This window comes from Hippoglossus stenolepis, chromosome 21 (genome assembly GCF_022539355.2).
Source record: "Hippoglossus stenolepis isolate QCI-W04-F060 chromosome 21, HSTE1.2, whole genome shotgun sequence".
Lineage (NCBI taxonomy): Eukaryota > Metazoa > Chordata > Actinopteri > Pleuronectiformes > Pleuronectidae > Hippoglossus > Hippoglossus stenolepis.
Window position 1 is genome coordinate 15,713,837 of NC_061503.1, and position 15,798 is coordinate 15,729,634.

At 41.6% G+C, this 15,798-nt stretch overlaps 1 protein-coding gene across 3 annotated transcripts; it reads right to left on the reverse strand.

The window, feature by feature from the left end:
* Positions 1-72: 72 nt before the first annotated feature.
* cmn (calymmin) lies at positions 73-14,455 on the reverse strand. Of its 3 annotated transcripts, none has more exons than XM_035145633.2 (56): positions 14,240-14,453; positions 12,491-12,541; positions 12,318-12,371; positions 12,169-12,228; positions 12,028-12,078; positions 11,908-11,952; positions 11,777-11,827; positions 11,559-11,606; positions 11,403-11,453; positions 11,149-11,193; positions 10,809-10,862; positions 10,625-10,672; positions 10,399-10,449; positions 10,116-10,166; positions 9,961-10,020; positions 9,816-9,878; positions 9,693-9,740; positions 9,502-9,582; positions 9,349-9,399; positions 9,211-9,258; positions 9,068-9,112; positions 8,935-8,976; positions 8,806-8,847; positions 8,661-8,714; positions 8,508-8,564; positions 8,215-8,268; positions 8,022-8,114; positions 7,876-7,932; positions 7,299-7,733; positions 5,899-5,946; positions 5,705-5,758; positions 5,437-5,478; positions 5,293-5,343; positions 5,102-5,167; positions 4,888-4,941; positions 4,770-4,808; positions 4,630-4,686; positions 4,487-4,531; positions 4,352-4,390; positions 4,219-4,275; positions 4,055-4,123; positions 3,882-3,944; positions 3,656-3,721; positions 3,456-3,512; positions 2,812-2,859; positions 2,639-2,710; positions 2,470-2,541; positions 2,254-2,325; positions 2,091-2,162; positions 1,925-1,993; positions 1,770-1,832; positions 1,618-1,683; positions 1,496-1,534; positions 1,129-1,386; positions 618-674; positions 73-526 (listed from the first exon to the last, which is right to left on the reverse strand). In XM_035145633.2, the coding sequence occupies exons 1-56, from the start codon at positions 14,304-14,306 to the stop codon at positions 522-524; spliced, it is 3,657 nt and encodes a 1,218-aa protein (XP_035001524.2). In that variant the 5' UTR covers positions 14,307-14,453; the 3' UTR covers positions 73-521. The 3 variants fall into 3 exon arrangements, with proteins under 3 accessions (XP_035001524.2, XP_035001523.2, XP_035001525.2); XM_035145632.2 differs by having other exon boundaries at positions 9,816-9,884; positions 14,240-14,451; XM_035145634.2 differs by lacking the exons at positions 2,470-2,541; positions 2,639-2,710 and having other exon boundaries at positions 9,816-9,884; positions 14,240-14,455.
* Between the last annotated feature and the right edge of the window lie 1,343 nt (positions 14,456-15,798).

The following is a 15,798-nucleotide window of genomic DNA, read 5'->3' on the forward strand; positions in this document are numbered from 1 at the left end:
GACTGTACGTTTAAACATATAATAAATTGTAATAATAAATGTAGGAAATGCACACAAATGAGTGAAACAGCATTGGGATTCTTAGATGGTTTTTAATCGATCAAATACTATACAATGAAGAACTAACAAAAACATTTCCGTGCAAAATAAATTAGACTGAATTAAGGTTTATAGAAGTATTTTGAGTTGAGAACATCCAGGCAAAACTGACCAATTCAACTAAATCCCTGACTGCGTGTAGCAATTCATCTCCGTGTCTTCATCAACCACTTCTTTGCTATAGTGAGTGAACAGTAAGTGCAGGACAAATAGGAAACGCAGAAATTTACACTAAAACCGAACAACTCAACATTGCTTCAATGTTATTTTATCTCTTGGTTTACAAGCAAACACAAAAAATACGACGATACCAGAGACAAAATAAAATTAATATACAATTAGGAAAAAAAGTTAAAAAATATCATACAGCAGAAGAGAAGGAGATAAAGTGAGATACACAGATGTTGTCACTGTCGGCACAGTTAACCTGCGAGGAAAAGAGAAAACAGGACAACGATGAGTTGGACGTTTGAGGAAAATACAAAGTGAACGATGTTTTACTCTGAGTCTGTTCTCACCTTGATAACCACTGTTCCCAAAGAAGCTATTCAGATCATATTTTCTATCCTTTGCTCCTGAGGACAAAGACATTTTTTTTACATGTTATTACAAATCAAATTTACAGCCTCTTCCTGGATTCAAATTTTGGCAAGTCTGCAAATGACCAATAACTTATTTTATCTCTGAATATCTCTAAATATCTTGCTCCGGCAACCACAAGAGGACATAGGAATTGTGTCTTCCTGTTGTCTGTCACATGCTTGCACAATATCTCAAGAACACCTTGACGGAATTTCTTCATTTGGTCCAAATGTTCAGTTGGATTTAAGGTTAAAAAAATGAAATCTGCACTGGTTGGAGGAGGCATACAAGCACAACATGGTAATTCTAGTGTGGTGAAGAGTTAGATGAGAAGATAAATGCTTTCCTGAAAAGTTCATCCTCTCTTTTATCTTCTCCCTTCCACGATACTACTTTATTGGAGTCTAGAAGTTCTGTCAGTGGTTCTTTTACCTCTCCAGGACTCACCTTGTGGGTGAAAATGCAGCTTGAGATGCTGTTGAATGTGTATCTGCCGTGGCAGCTGCTGTTGTAGCAGGTCCTCGGATTCTTCAGGCACCTCGACCACACCGTGCGTTTCCGTGGCGGCTGCAGAATCGAGACCGAGGTCAGAATCGGGCAGGTCTTCCACGCCCGCTCCAGGCAACACATCAGGTGCGAAGGAGGCTTCTAGAGGCAGATAGGACGGGACGGAGGGGTAGGCCAGGGTGGGGTCGGGAGTGAGAGCTGCAGGAAATGACACAGCTATAGTGAATATTTTAACTAATGTAATTTCCTTTTTGTCAATGCATTATTTAGGGAGTTAAAATGTTAAAATGATTGTCTCTAGTTTTACCTTCAGGTTGCACATGTCCGTTTATATAGCCCACATTATCTGAAAGGGACAAACAACAGCTGAATATTGATCTAAGTTCAATGGAGCCACAAGAGACATGTAGAGATACACAGTAAACTGACCATATCCATCCACAGACATCCCCTCGCTCTCTACTGCAGCCACTGGAGCCCGAAGTTCTCCCTTCACTAAGATCAGAGTAAAAACACATGAGATTAGAAGAGGTTGAGGTGTTTTTCGGTCTATTTGTGCAGTGAAACCTCCTCTGACGCACCATAAGACTTTCCAGGTGAATCTGGCTCGGAGGGCAGGGACTCGTAAGGTAAACCGGCCGTTTCTGTTTTAAGCAAAAACATATAAAAAAATGATTAGTTGGCACATTTCTAATCTGACATGAGGGATAAATGGTACCAATAATGACAGAAATACCATAATCTGCGACAGATCTGCCTTCAGATACAGATTCAAGGGGCTGTGAGGGATACGCCCCCTGGTTTCCTGTGAAGAGGTTGATGTGAAACCATTCAGCAAACATGGAAACCAAATAAAACTGATATGAGAACGGAAAAAAACTAAAACATTTAAAGGGACGTACCGTATTTCCCAGCAGATTTGGCTTCGCCCCCATAACCAAGAGCTTGTGGTGTGTAGGGAACTTCTCCGCCACCTGAGCAGGAAGCAGCCGCACAAAGACGACGAGTTAAACCAACACATGTAGAAACGTGTAGAAAGTAGCTGTCATGTCTGCTGCAGCTCACCATATTGGCTGCTCAACTTTCCATTGTGTCCAAGACCGACATGTTCAGGCTGATATGGTGACGCAGGCAGACCTGGAAGAAAGTGTATATAACTGATCCTATAGATGAATAATAAATAAATACAGACTGTGGACGTGGATGTTTCTACAAAATCTGGTGGCCAGAAAATGTCATGACCACACAATAGTTTTTTTCTTTTTCTGAAATGTGTTTTACCATATTGTCCAGTAGATTTGACTTCGGGGCTCAGTGCAGCTGGCTGAGCTTCATAAGGCATTCTTCCATAACCTGCACAGGAAGAGGAGAAACAGGAACAGAAATAAAATGAACAAATGAAGAACAAAAACAAAACTGTGACAGGGATTCTGTGCGTCTAATTATTCACCATATGTTCCAGCTATATTTCCATTACTGCCAAGTCCGAGATGTTGGCCAGCATTGGGGAACCCAGTGTGTCCTGAGCAGAGATGGAGAGAAAACAGTATAAAATGATCACATGACTTCTCTGGAGTGTCTACAGTAATGAAGATTAAACTACGAGTCACAGCAAGAACTGACCATATTGTCCAGGGGCAGGTTCCCCTCCCATGCCGGCACCGAGGCCGCCTGAAAGAATTTTGGCATTAAAATCAACATTAATATATCAAGTAGCTCAGTATGGGGCCAACATGCCAGAAATATTGGTATGGATCCAACTAGTAGACTATAAATAAAGATGGCCGACATGACTGCACCTCAAAAGTGATGCCAAAGCATCTAAATTGCGACCTGGTGGCTGGCTGCGGTATAGGTCATAAATCCTGCCTCCACAATGTTAGGAGATGGGACGTGGATCAAACCAAAAACCGTCCGGTACACATCAAATAATTTTTTTCTCAAAGATGTTTTCACACTGATGTATGTTCAAGTGCTCTTGTTTCTGATTGGTTCAGTTTGGTTTTAATTAGTTATTGACAGCATCATGATTGACAGCTGGGACTGACAATTAGCGCTGCTGCACAGACTCTGGCTCCAAACGCACAAAATGGCGTCGTTGGTATCCGGGATATTTTAGCTTCATTTCTGAACAGTGGGAGGTTGAGGAGACGCGTCGTCCATTGATATTTACAGTCCATCAATCTCTTAAACAGTCTCTTCATAGTTCAACAAATCTTTTTGTAACGCTGTTGACTTTTTGTTTCATGGCTGCTCAAGACTCTCACCATAGTTTCCAGCTGATTTCCCGTCACCTGTAGGTCCATATGGTCCTCCACCGTATCCTGGAGGGAATGGAGACAGTTACTGGACGCACATGGCCTCATTGAAGGCTGATTGTACTTACTCTTAAGAGACACCTGAGAGTGGACATTTTAGCTTATGCATTCAAAACACACAAATAAAGGCAACAATAACAGAAACATACCGTGCTTTCCTGCTCCGTTAGTTCCTGTACTGAGGGGTTGTCCACCAAATTGCAACCCACCAATGCCTGAAGCAAGGAGCAGTGAGTTGGTTGGCACATAAATAACGAGAAAGAAACTTGAAAGATTAAAGATTTAGAGTGTCTTGTTTTCAAAGTAAGGCAGAATTATATTAGCTATAAACCCATGAAGTCAAGTCAAGTTCTCCAAGCTTCTCCAAGAACTCACCGTACTTGGCGTTGAATTTCTCTGCACCCATTCCATGACCGGCGAAAGGCAAGCCGCCCATTCCTGTAACATTGGGAAGAGCATTCAACATTCTCTCCTGAAATAAAATCCTTTCCTCACAAGTTTTATTGCGTCGATAAAGATTTGAATGTGTGAAGCTGCACAGTACATACCACCGTACACGCTGCCCAGCTTTCCATTTGGTCCGAGTCCAGCAGCCTGAGGCTCAAACTGACTAATGCCTGCACAGACAACATATCTCAATCACACCTGGTAACGTTTACCCCATGAGCTGATTTACACTTTGCAGGAGTTTTACATGATGCTATGGTCTTACCATCAAGTCCAGCAGGAACCACTGGGGCTCCGTTGTAAGGAACCTGTGCTGCACCACCTGTAGAACCATGTGTTATTATCACAGTTCCACTATCTGTGTCTTGTTAATCTCATGTTCTCTGTCTCTATCTCACCTGATTTGGCGTCAGCAGTGGGTGAACCCTGGCCGAGACCTGAGGGAAAGAGAAACGTTGACTTCTACTGTAATTCATGTGCCACTGCTGCAAAAATATTTCCTTAGTTAAATATTTATATAAAAATATACTTGCTTGCAAAGTCAGGTTGTACACCAGCGGTGTAGCCATTTCCATATCCTGCAAAGAAGAAGAACTCATAAAACTACCTCTGCACATCTACCAGTTTACAGCCTCATGTATGTTTTATAATTTATAGATATCCTTGGAAAGTGCACCTCCGTATGAATTTCCATTTCCATATCCGGCTCCAGGGTGCGCTCCTTGTCCGTAACCTGAGATCAGACACAACAATTATCAAAATACACAGCACACGTCTACTTATAATTATTGTCGGGGTGAATTTCTCTCAACTCACCAGGCTGCTTCGGGTTCCCTGCATAAGGAAATCTGAACCCTACACATGTAAAACAAAAACACGTGTAAAAACACATTTAAATTATTCACTGTATGTTTATATTGACAGTAAATATTACCAGCTCCATATCCGTTGCCGAGTCCAGGGACAGGGTAGCCTCCTGCTCCATAAGCTGCGGAGAAAAACAACTTGATTCAGATATCTAAGGTGTTTTATTTATATCATGGAAAAGTGAACAGGTAGAATTACAGTAGAAACCAAAAGAATACAGTTATATAAACGAATAACTAGCAGATCAGTGCAGTCCAGATTTTCAGATCCAGGTTCCTCACCTGGTTTGTTTGCTTTAGTTCCTCCTCCATTTGAAAATGCCCCGGCACCGGCACCTGCACCGTATCCTAAACAATGACATCACACACCTACAGTCATTTCTGCTTTTATACAATGATAAAACCTGCAGTAATGTTCCATTGTGAGTATTTCATACACATGAATATTGGTAATGAAGAATAAAGTAGATTACCGTTGGGTTTAGCCCCATGTGTGCTGGGAACACCAGCTCCGGCTCCATAACCTCAAAACGAATGAAAGGATCATGCATGAATTATATAAACCTTTCTATATGTAAAATATCCTGTGTTATACTGTGAACTCAGGGTACAAGTACCTTTTGTATTCGAGCCAGCTGCTCCAGCACCTTCATTGTAACCTCAAATGACAAAGAGAAAACATGCACACTCAGTTTTCATCATCTGCTCCGACTCTGTGTTAATAATAAGGGTCGTGATCAAGTACATATTGTGTTTCTCAACTTGTGTCCACGTTACTGAACTACTTCAAAACTGTCCCGATCCCATTAGAGTATATTGTTCGTGCAGTAAAAAGTGAAAGTACACATCCAACACATCACCAGCCATGAAATATACTCTGTTCACCTGGTCTAGGTATTTTCATCCATTGTCCGTTTGGTACTCCTGATGGTCCACAGTCTATAATAACAATGGGAACATGTATTAAAACACGCAGATACATGTATGTACTACCAGTAAGATTAGTCTAATCACTTCTGATTCACTGACATCTCTCTGGAAGATGTATATTTATGCCAAGAAAGTAATTTAACATTTACCAGGTTTCGCTCCCTTTCCCTTGGAAACTGAAGATCCTCCTCCGTTCTCTGAAAGTCAGAAGGACAAAATAAAAATCTGTGTATAGATGGAAACGAACCAGCTATTAAATCTCGTTACATTTCAACATCTTCAAGTAAAGACTGTGGTTTTGAGTCAGTGGGTTAAACATAAAATACTTTACAGCTCATGCACTGAACGCACCAACTGAAATGTTTAAATAAACAAAGTGCACAAATAACTCCAGACAAACACAACCAACAGTTTTTCTCACTTACACACTGAGAATGAATCCATAATATCAACACACAAACTGCTTCAAACATTCACAGAATACCTCCATGTTTTGGGAAATTCCCTTTTTCACTTTGTTACTGAGAAGATAGAAAACAACCACATCTGTCTATCAAATGTAACGCTGCTCAGGTCATGTCTGAAAACAGCTTTAGTGACTCTAGTTTAAATACGACAAAGTTGAGAGTGAGAATTCAACAGGAACACAGGATAAGAAAAATAAAGTTATTCATGCAACACAGAAACATACGTAAATTATGATCACACAGTTAATTTGTAGAAACAACTATAACCATTATGACTAGGATTCAGTCTCAGGTCGGCTGTGAGCCTGCATGACATCAAATAGTTCCTGTAGTAATAGTAACAGCTGTATTCAAAGATATATATACATTCAATACTTCAGATAAATACTCATGAAGCATTTTTCCGATGCCATTTACAAAACTAGAACAGGCACGTTGGACTGAATTCTAGTCATTAAAACAACATTAATCCTGCAGTCTGATGAATCATGTAACATTCTGCTTAGGACGGATGCAGGTTAGGACGGATGCAGGTTTCAGTTTCCACATGCAGCCCAACACCAGAACCCATATGGAGCTTCAGTTTACCAGTTGCCCCTGTTCCCCCTGCAGGGACACCTTTGACCCCGAGCCTGTCGGGTCCCGCCTCAGGGGGACTCTGGACGTCCTCCTCTTCTGGTGAAACCTCAGTCACACCCACAGTCGGTGTCTCTTCAGCAACGGTGCTCCCTGTGTCTGTAGCTGTTTCAGGAACAGCTGTGGTGCTTTCAGGGGACGCACCCCCCTCCCCAGTGCTGTCTACCCCCAAAACAACGTCTGTCTCTGCACCTTGTTGCTCAGGCACAGCACTGCCAGTCACATAACCTAGAGGTTTAAGATCGATTACACCCAATGACTCTGTGCAGCAATAAACAGAATACAATGTATATGTAGGACACATTAAAAGAAATGCCTTCTCGCATTTACACTTTGTGTTGCAGTGAATCTGCAAAGCAATAATCGACACATCCTCCAAACTAGTTGAGAGGCAATTTGGAAATGTTGCATTAGAAATCAAGTGGAGCAAAGTTCACAGCACTTGCCTTGAGGGACGACTGCTGCCGGCTCTGGTTCTGGGTCACTGTGGGAAATCCCTGGTTCAGGTCCGGATATGATTTCCTTCAGACCCTTTCCCTGTGGGACCACGGGTGCTGGTTCAGGTGTGGCTTCAGGTGCTGGTGCTGGCTCTGGTGTGGCGATTAGCTGCATCAGCTTGTAGCCTTTTCCTTGTGGCACAGGTGACGGTTGCTTCTGATATTTCTCCTGTGTCACCATGACAAGGATGCCACTGGTTGGCTCAGGGGCTGGGGCAGCAGGGGCAACAGGCGCTGCACCTTGAGTTATTGCTAGTTGAGGCGGAGCGCCCTCCTGTGGTGCTGCACTTGGCTGCATCGGAGGGAAAGCTCCACCCTTGAGGCCTTTTCCACTGGAAGCACCTGCCCCCTTCGTACCCATCGCATCTGGCATCACGCCGTAACCTGAGAACCAAACACACAAGAGACATCCAAACCACATCTGAGTAAAGAAAACACTCAGAGCATCATTTAGAAGAAAGAAAAATAAATAAATTCACAGCCTCACATCACATATTCATCAACAGAACAGAATAAGTGCATTTACCAGTATTTGCCGCTTTAGCCAACTGTCCATTGGGTAAACCAGCAGGAACACCATAGCCTGACAAAAAACAATTTTCACAAATCACACAAGCAGTGCAGACATTGAATGAGTTATATATAGATATTAATATTAACAAGACTTCTCACCGGTGCCGAGTGTTTTAGCTCCTTCACCCGGGGACACAGCTCCAACTCCTTTGGTAGTTTGAGGTTTGGCGCCTCCTCTCGTTCCTCCATGTCCTGCAAACAGTGACACTGTGAACTGACCAATAACTTCACAAGATGAACTTATACACACATGAAGAATTCTTGAATTTCCTAAATACAAGCTGGAGCGAACCATTTGGATGGCTTCCATATCCCCCGAGTGCAGCCCCGTTTCTGGCTCCATGACCTGGAGAGAAGGTTTAACACAAAGTGAGCAAGGCTGGTAAAAAAGGAAATTGAATTAACTTTGTAAAATGTATTTTCTTTTTAAAGATGCATTTATGGTGTCATGATTAAATGCAAAAAGAATGCTTAATCATATTTCTTATATTTAATATTTCTTTCCTCAACTAATCTCTTTTTTAGATTTGTTTTGAATTCAAACTATTTACTTCTGTGTATAAGTTGCATATTAACAGGATGTACCGTTGGGTTTTGCTCCGTATCCATTGGGAACTCCAGCTCCAGCTCCAGCTCCATAACCTCAGGTCAAACACAACACAACATATTATAATTCTCCATCACAAGGCGTCATTTCTACATGATGAATACTTTCTAACATTAAATATAACCAGTCACCAGTGGGTTTATTTCCATATCCATTGGGAGCAGCTCCATTTCCGTTTCCATAACCTTGAGAGCAAAGAAATCGTTATAGAAAGATCTAAAACTGACTTTATATTTAAAACTCAAGTTTGTGACACGTGTGAAATACGAGTTGTACCTGGTTGAGTTCTCACTGCTCCTCCCCTGTTGGCTCCGTAACCTGTCAATCAAAACAAACTGCTTCTTCATCTGATTGAAATGTGTTCGATCATCATCAATCATTTAAAAGAGGATTAAATAGTCTCACCTTTGGGTTTGGATCCATACCCATTAGGAAAGCCACCATACCCTAAAAATTACATTACATTAAACATATACATTTACAATATGTGGAATTTCAGAAAATCATCGAGGTTATTTAATCGTGACCATGCACAAACCTGGATTTGCCGGCCTGGTGGCTCCACCATTCTGGAATCCATAACCTGAACAGTTCCACAAACACAAAGAGGATTATTGATCATATACTTTAAATGTGATAAGAATAAAATAGAATTTGGAAATATCCTGGAGGTTGACCCACCATTGGGCCTGGCTCCATTTCCCCCAGGGCCTCTGACTCCTGCATAACCTTTACATTTAAAATACAATGATTTAAATAGTTGATCTGAGGAATTATTATTGTTGCTATGTGTGATATTTTGTATTATATAACATTTACCATTGGATTTTGCTCCTTGTCCATTGGGCACACCAGCAGCACCATTGGAACCTGACATTTTAACATCAAATTGGAATTGAGCCGAATTAACAAACATGTAATAATCACTAATAAGATCATTTATTTTTCACCAGGCAGCAGATATAACCTTACCGTGCTTCGGCCCCTTCATTCCTCCATTTCCATACCGAGACCCCAGACCCATACCAGCCTGACCATAACCGCCATTATAGGCTATAAATAAAACACACACACACACATATATATTAACAAATAGCATTTATGTTTTATTCACCATGGTCCCTGAAGTGAAATCAACACACACTGACTGGTGTATGACTCACCTCCCATGGGCTGAGCTCCGTAACCATTATAACCATTGCCGCCATATGCTGGAAGAACAGAAACACATTGTTAACTGGTGGATCAGGAGGTGACCTCCGCTCTGTGTCATGACCTCCACTCACCTTTCCCTTGGTTCCGGGCCAGCTGAGGCACTCCCGCACCTCTGGAGGGTCCCGTTCCCACACCTGCACCTTAAATCACACCAGTACAGACGTGTAAAGTGAACGTTTGATTCCCTGGACGAGAACGTGACAGGTCATGATTTACCTGCTCCGTAAGGTGGACGCCCGTATCCATTCATGGGTTTACTGCCGGCTCCTCCGTGTCCTTTTAGCAGAGAGAGACAACTTCAGTCAAACAGACGAACATCTTTTATTTATAGAAACTCAAAAGGCGTCAGGCCGCCCATTCACACGTCTCACCATTTGGTCTCGCCCCATTTCCACTGGAAGGACCGGCTGCAGCTCCTTGACCTAAAGAACAATTATTATATTCAAACATCTGATACCAATTTATTTATTTAAATGTGTGTTTTAAAGCTCTGTCAGTTTTATCCACATTTATATTAGGTACCCCCAAGCGTTTTAAGAAAAACTGTACTGGGGGTTTTAGTTATTTTAATTCTCCTTTTTGATTTTACTGAATTCTTGCCAAGTTAATCAAAAATCAATCTGATCAATGAACATTCATATAAAAGCATCTTACCTTTGCCTTTATTTAAGAGCCCATGATGTGCAGCAGCTGCGGCACCGTTTCCTACAAATACAAACAACACAAACACATTTCATCTTGAAATCAAGCAAAAAGAAATCGAATTTATTTACATTTGTCGTGATTCATCTACTTAAGGATATAATATAAATTGTCGATTGTATGTGAAATCTAATCGAATTTCTTATTGAACCCAGAGCATTGTGGGAATCTCACTCACCATTGGATTTAGCTCCGTTCCCTCCCAGAACACCTGCAGCACCATAACCTAAAAACCAGACAAGACACTCGTTCGGTCTCGTGTGGTTTTGTGATTGATTTCAAACTGATTCACTTTATTTCAACTATTAATGTAACATACGTACAACAAACTGTCCAGATAATGACTCAAACCGTGGACTCACCATTCAAATGTCCACCGTTTCCATTTGGTGCAGCAGCAGCAGGAACTCCGTAACCTGCAGAGTAAAGAGACACAGTGTGATTAACTTAAACCCAATGAAAATATTACTTATACATGTGATTTTAATAACTTATTTAACAGATATATTGTTAATTAAACCCCCTATATTGTTAAGAAGCATGATTTACTGATCCCAGATGTGTTTGAATCTGTTCACACTGACACAGGCTGATAAAACAACAACAACAATATGCCTAAATATTCTTTTAAGTTAAAGTCTGGCCCCAAAATACAATCGATGAACCTTTTAGTACATCATCACCTCTAATACACTAAAATACCTTTAGTTCCTTGTCCACCGTATCCACCAGCCTGAGCCCCGTAGCCTGGAACGTAAAGATAATTTCATTTAATTTGTGTCGTTGCTCAGTGTGTGTGTGTGTGTGTGTGTGTGTGTGTGTGTGTGTGTGTGTGTGTGTGTGTGTGTGTGTGTGTGTGTGTGTGTGTGTGTGTGTGTGTGTGTGTGTGTGTGTGTGTGTGTGTGTGTGTGTGTGTGTGTGTGTGTGTGTGTGTGTGTGTGTCATCAGTATCATACCGTTGCCCTTCACTTGTCTTCCATTAGCTGGACCAGCCTGAACACCATATCCTGCAAAGAATGATTGTATCTTATCAATCCATCATTAAGTGGCTTCGTAACGACGGCTGCCATCGGTGTAAAGGTGCAGAGATTTATTCAATAAAGTGTAACTACCAGAGGATTTAGCTCCATTTCCACCTGGTACGTGTGCTGGGTTTCCTCCTGCATTAGAAACACAAAGCACAAAGCAGAGACAGACAGCTGAACAGTGGGAAACAGGGATGGATCTGCCTTTTTAAATTCCTGTATGAGCTAAGTTACCATAGATGATGACATTCAGTATAATACAGCACTTTTCTTCAGTGAGTTTGATTTCAGAATAAAATACGTACCCTGTGGTTTGCCACCTTGACCATTTGTCACTCCAGCTGCTGCTCCGTAGCCTTAAAACACGATCAAAACATTCAGCATATTTATATATTGATGATTTGTTTAAATAAAGACAGGTTCACGGTGAACTCACCTTTCACTCCTCCTCCATTGGTCGCACCAGCAGCGGCTCCGTAGCCTTAATCAGATCATATATGTGGTCAGAAAAAGTTTTATTTGACATTCTGATAATTTGGTGTGAAAACACATTTACCATTAGACTTCGCTCCGTTTGCTGTTGGAACTCCAGCTGCTCGTCCATAACCTGAGGTAAACGTTAGGAAAGTTATATTCTCAAACGAGATCAACCTGCCGTCACAGATTTATTCAGTGTTCACGCTCTGTAGCCACTGACCTGCTCCTTTCGTAGGGTATCCACCGTGTCCATGCTGTGCTCCCATGGCCTGACCCACACCTTCAAAACAAGAAATAAAATAATAAGACAAACAGAAGCTGTAATTCTGAGGAAATGGTGAGAGATAAAGAAATTTACTGTTAATTTACCTTTTGATGGAATCAGCATTCTTCCCAGTCCTCCACCGTTTTGGGGTTTATTTCCTAAAGAAAAGAGAAGCAACACATTTGAGCTAAAGCTGCGGCTTGTGTCAAAATTACACAATTGCAATAATTTTCATGTTTCATAAAGATAGAAAGTGTAAAGAAAGTGAAGGATTCACCGTAAGGATGCTGCCCTTGTCCATTGGATACTCTTGATGCAGCTCCATAACCTTAAACACATATAAAACTACTGTCAGGTCACTACAGTTCAAACAGTTCATCTGCTAAATATTGTAAATAAGATGAAACATGTCGAGTGGATCTTTAAAATCAGTGTGACGTTTTACTTCTAGATTATTGTCTTACAATGTTTTTATTTTGGGTATTCAAAAATATTATCATGATGGGAAGGGCCTTGTGTTTTTAAAAAGTAAAGTTTTCAGCCCCACTTCCATCCCCAGTAGTTTCCATAAGGTCCCTGGATTATAATTACACATTAATGTTCATTAAAGTCAGTTTGTTGGTGAGTCACTAGTCTGTCAAACATTTTCTGTGAGACTGAAGCGGACTCAGTGGAGTGACTGTGTACAAGCAGTAAAACCATTCTCTTGCCTCCTCACAGGGGGATGTTAGATTTAGACTGCTGCTGCCACTGGAGCCGAGCGGCCTTTGATTTCAGGAGCCGAGGCCGCGGCCTAAAGAGAAACCTGGATATATGGCTGCTTCGCGTCATCATAAGAAAAGTTGGAGGAGCGCCAGACCCACGGAGGAGTTTCACAAGTCGCGTTGCTAAGATTTCAGTTTAACATCATCATTTGAAATTTGACAGGCAAACCCGACCATCAGAGAGACATCTGTGTCGTCTCTCGCTCGTCTCAGCAGGTCGCACCGCACGAGACGGAAGCAGCAGGTATTTAAACACAGTTTGAGTCTTACAAGACTGAAAGAAAAACCATTTAAACACTTCTTTTGGTGATTTCTACTCATCTCAATCAACAATATCTTAAAATCTGGACGAATGTTGCACGATTCAGTTCTGGAATCTGACTGGATGGTGTCCAATCAATTTAAAGAGCAATATGGTAAACAACTGACTGGTGCGAATGATTTGAATGCTACAATCAACTATATCTCAGTCACCTTAAGAAACTACATTTAAATTCACGAGATCTGGATTTTTATATGGATCTGCACCAAATTGTTCACACTCAAATATCAGTCCCCTAAACAAACCTGACCTTTTTCATCAAGATCAGTGAATTATTCTGAGAAATCAACGAAGATGTTCACAGGCACAGACATTTAATGGGTTCCTCACTGACCCACAACGCACCCTTCACAAAGTTTTCTGGAAATCTGTTAAGTAGTTTTTGCGTAATCCTGCTAACAAACAAACACACACGAAAACTTTTCCTCCTTGGTGGAGGTAAAGATCACCACAGTAGAAGTCACAAAACACGTTGGTGGTTTTAAGACGTTCTCACGATAATACAGTGTAAAAAGTTGATGAAATAAACTTTTATCAACAGGTTTATCTTCAAGAGGGAAAGCTGCACGTAAAACTATTTCATGGACACATTCACTGTATATTTTATGTCTTTTCATCCAACAATAAACCACAAAGCTCAGTTTCTTTTAGGATTCTAATAACTGTGATAACTAAGTCCAAAGCTGCTTAATTGACCAATTACAGTCCTGTATTAACTTTACAGTGATTTTAACCACCTTCACGTTTGCATGATAAGTTGAACTCTAACGTCAACATTTACACAAGGCACTTTCCTCAAACTGACCTCCCTGATCCAAGGCCTCAGTCATGTCATGCTTTTAATCTTGCAAAATATAGGAATTTAAATCCAATATTTGACAAACCAACCTGACTATTGAGTGGATCATTGTTTTACGCAGCAGGAGCCTCAGACACTCACCAGTTGTATGTGTCGACTGCACCAGCCACAGGATCACCGCACTCTGAAGAAGTAGCTGTCCCAACATAGTGGACCCGGAGGAAACAAGGATTTTAGACCCAGCAGGAGAGCAGAGCTTGAGAGTGAGGGTCTGATATACAGTCTGGTCCGGGGTCCGCTCCTCCTCTCACCTCCTCTTCACGTCTCCAGATCCTCCCCCCGGTTTGTGAGCGGAGACACACACCAACTGAATAATTGGACAGTTAAAGTACATTAACACATAAGGGAGAGGTAGAGAAGCAAAGAGAGCGAGGGCAGTGACTGATTAACTGTGGAGGGTCCATCACACAAGATGGATGAAGGAAGGTTGTTTAGAACTGTTTTGTGATCATTGCCATCGTTTAAAATAGTTTGTGGATGTACTTACTGGGATTTCGTGGCTATGGTAATGTTGGCTAATGCTTGAATGCAACTTCTAAAGCTCATGAGTGGAAAAGCTCAATATAAATGCAGTCCATTGGTTGAGTTAGTGTCTGTTTAATGTATAAGATGACAGAGATCACATGCAGACACATAGTTAAATATAAAAACAGCCTTAAAAGGACGATTTGAACGGTTTAAACTTCAGACTGGTTCAGATGAATATCAGCTAAATCACCACAGTGACAGAACACAAGGGAAGTAAACATGCAAAGACCTGAAGAGGAAGCACCTGAGTCCAATATTTAGTATAGTACTACACAGAAACTCTATTGCATGTATATTCACAGTATTGTAGTGTGCAGCTCAACGTGCCACCTGTCTGGACGGCAGCTTTAGTTGTGAATGAACTTTGACAATAACGTCACGTCACCATGGTAACGTGATGGAAACTGTGACTGGTCTTCATCCTCTATTCAGGCTCCTTTGAGCCCTAATGTCTCCATGGTGACGAGAGCGGCCCCTTTGAATACTTCAAGAAAAAAGCAGGTGAAAAGAGAAAAGATGTCTCACCTTTCACATAGATTCCTCACCTAAAGTCCAAATCCTCCTCTTATGGGCTCAAGGAGAGGTTAATGTCTCACCTCGCAGCCCCCCCCCCCCAGACCTCTCACATACTTGGCCTCTCCACAAACTCGCTGCCTTTGACAAACCATGGGTCTGTAACTCCTCACCGGCCGGTTCGAAGCGTCTCTGAGCCCTCATCTCTCGTGTGATAAGTTTGAATCATTCATGAAAACCTCATGGGACAGAAACTAATTCTTAAATAAAGGTTTTTACATTTATGAAGAACTTTCAAAGTCTTAATGAATCTCATTCACACTCTGCCGGCACATCTGTCAAGAGCAGTTTGAGGTTCAGTGCCGGACCCTTCAGTGTGTGGACGACCCACTCTACCCCTGAGGCTCGGCAGCCCATCCAACTGTTGTATGGATTACTACTTTCTTTAGACATTCATGGTTCCCAGAGGATGAGACTTCAATCTCAGAGCCCTGCTGTGTCCTTATACAGATAAAATCTATATAAGGATGACACGACAGCGAATATAGGTTATAAACACTGCTTCATCCATATTCTCTGAAGGGACGTGGGCCAAGCTG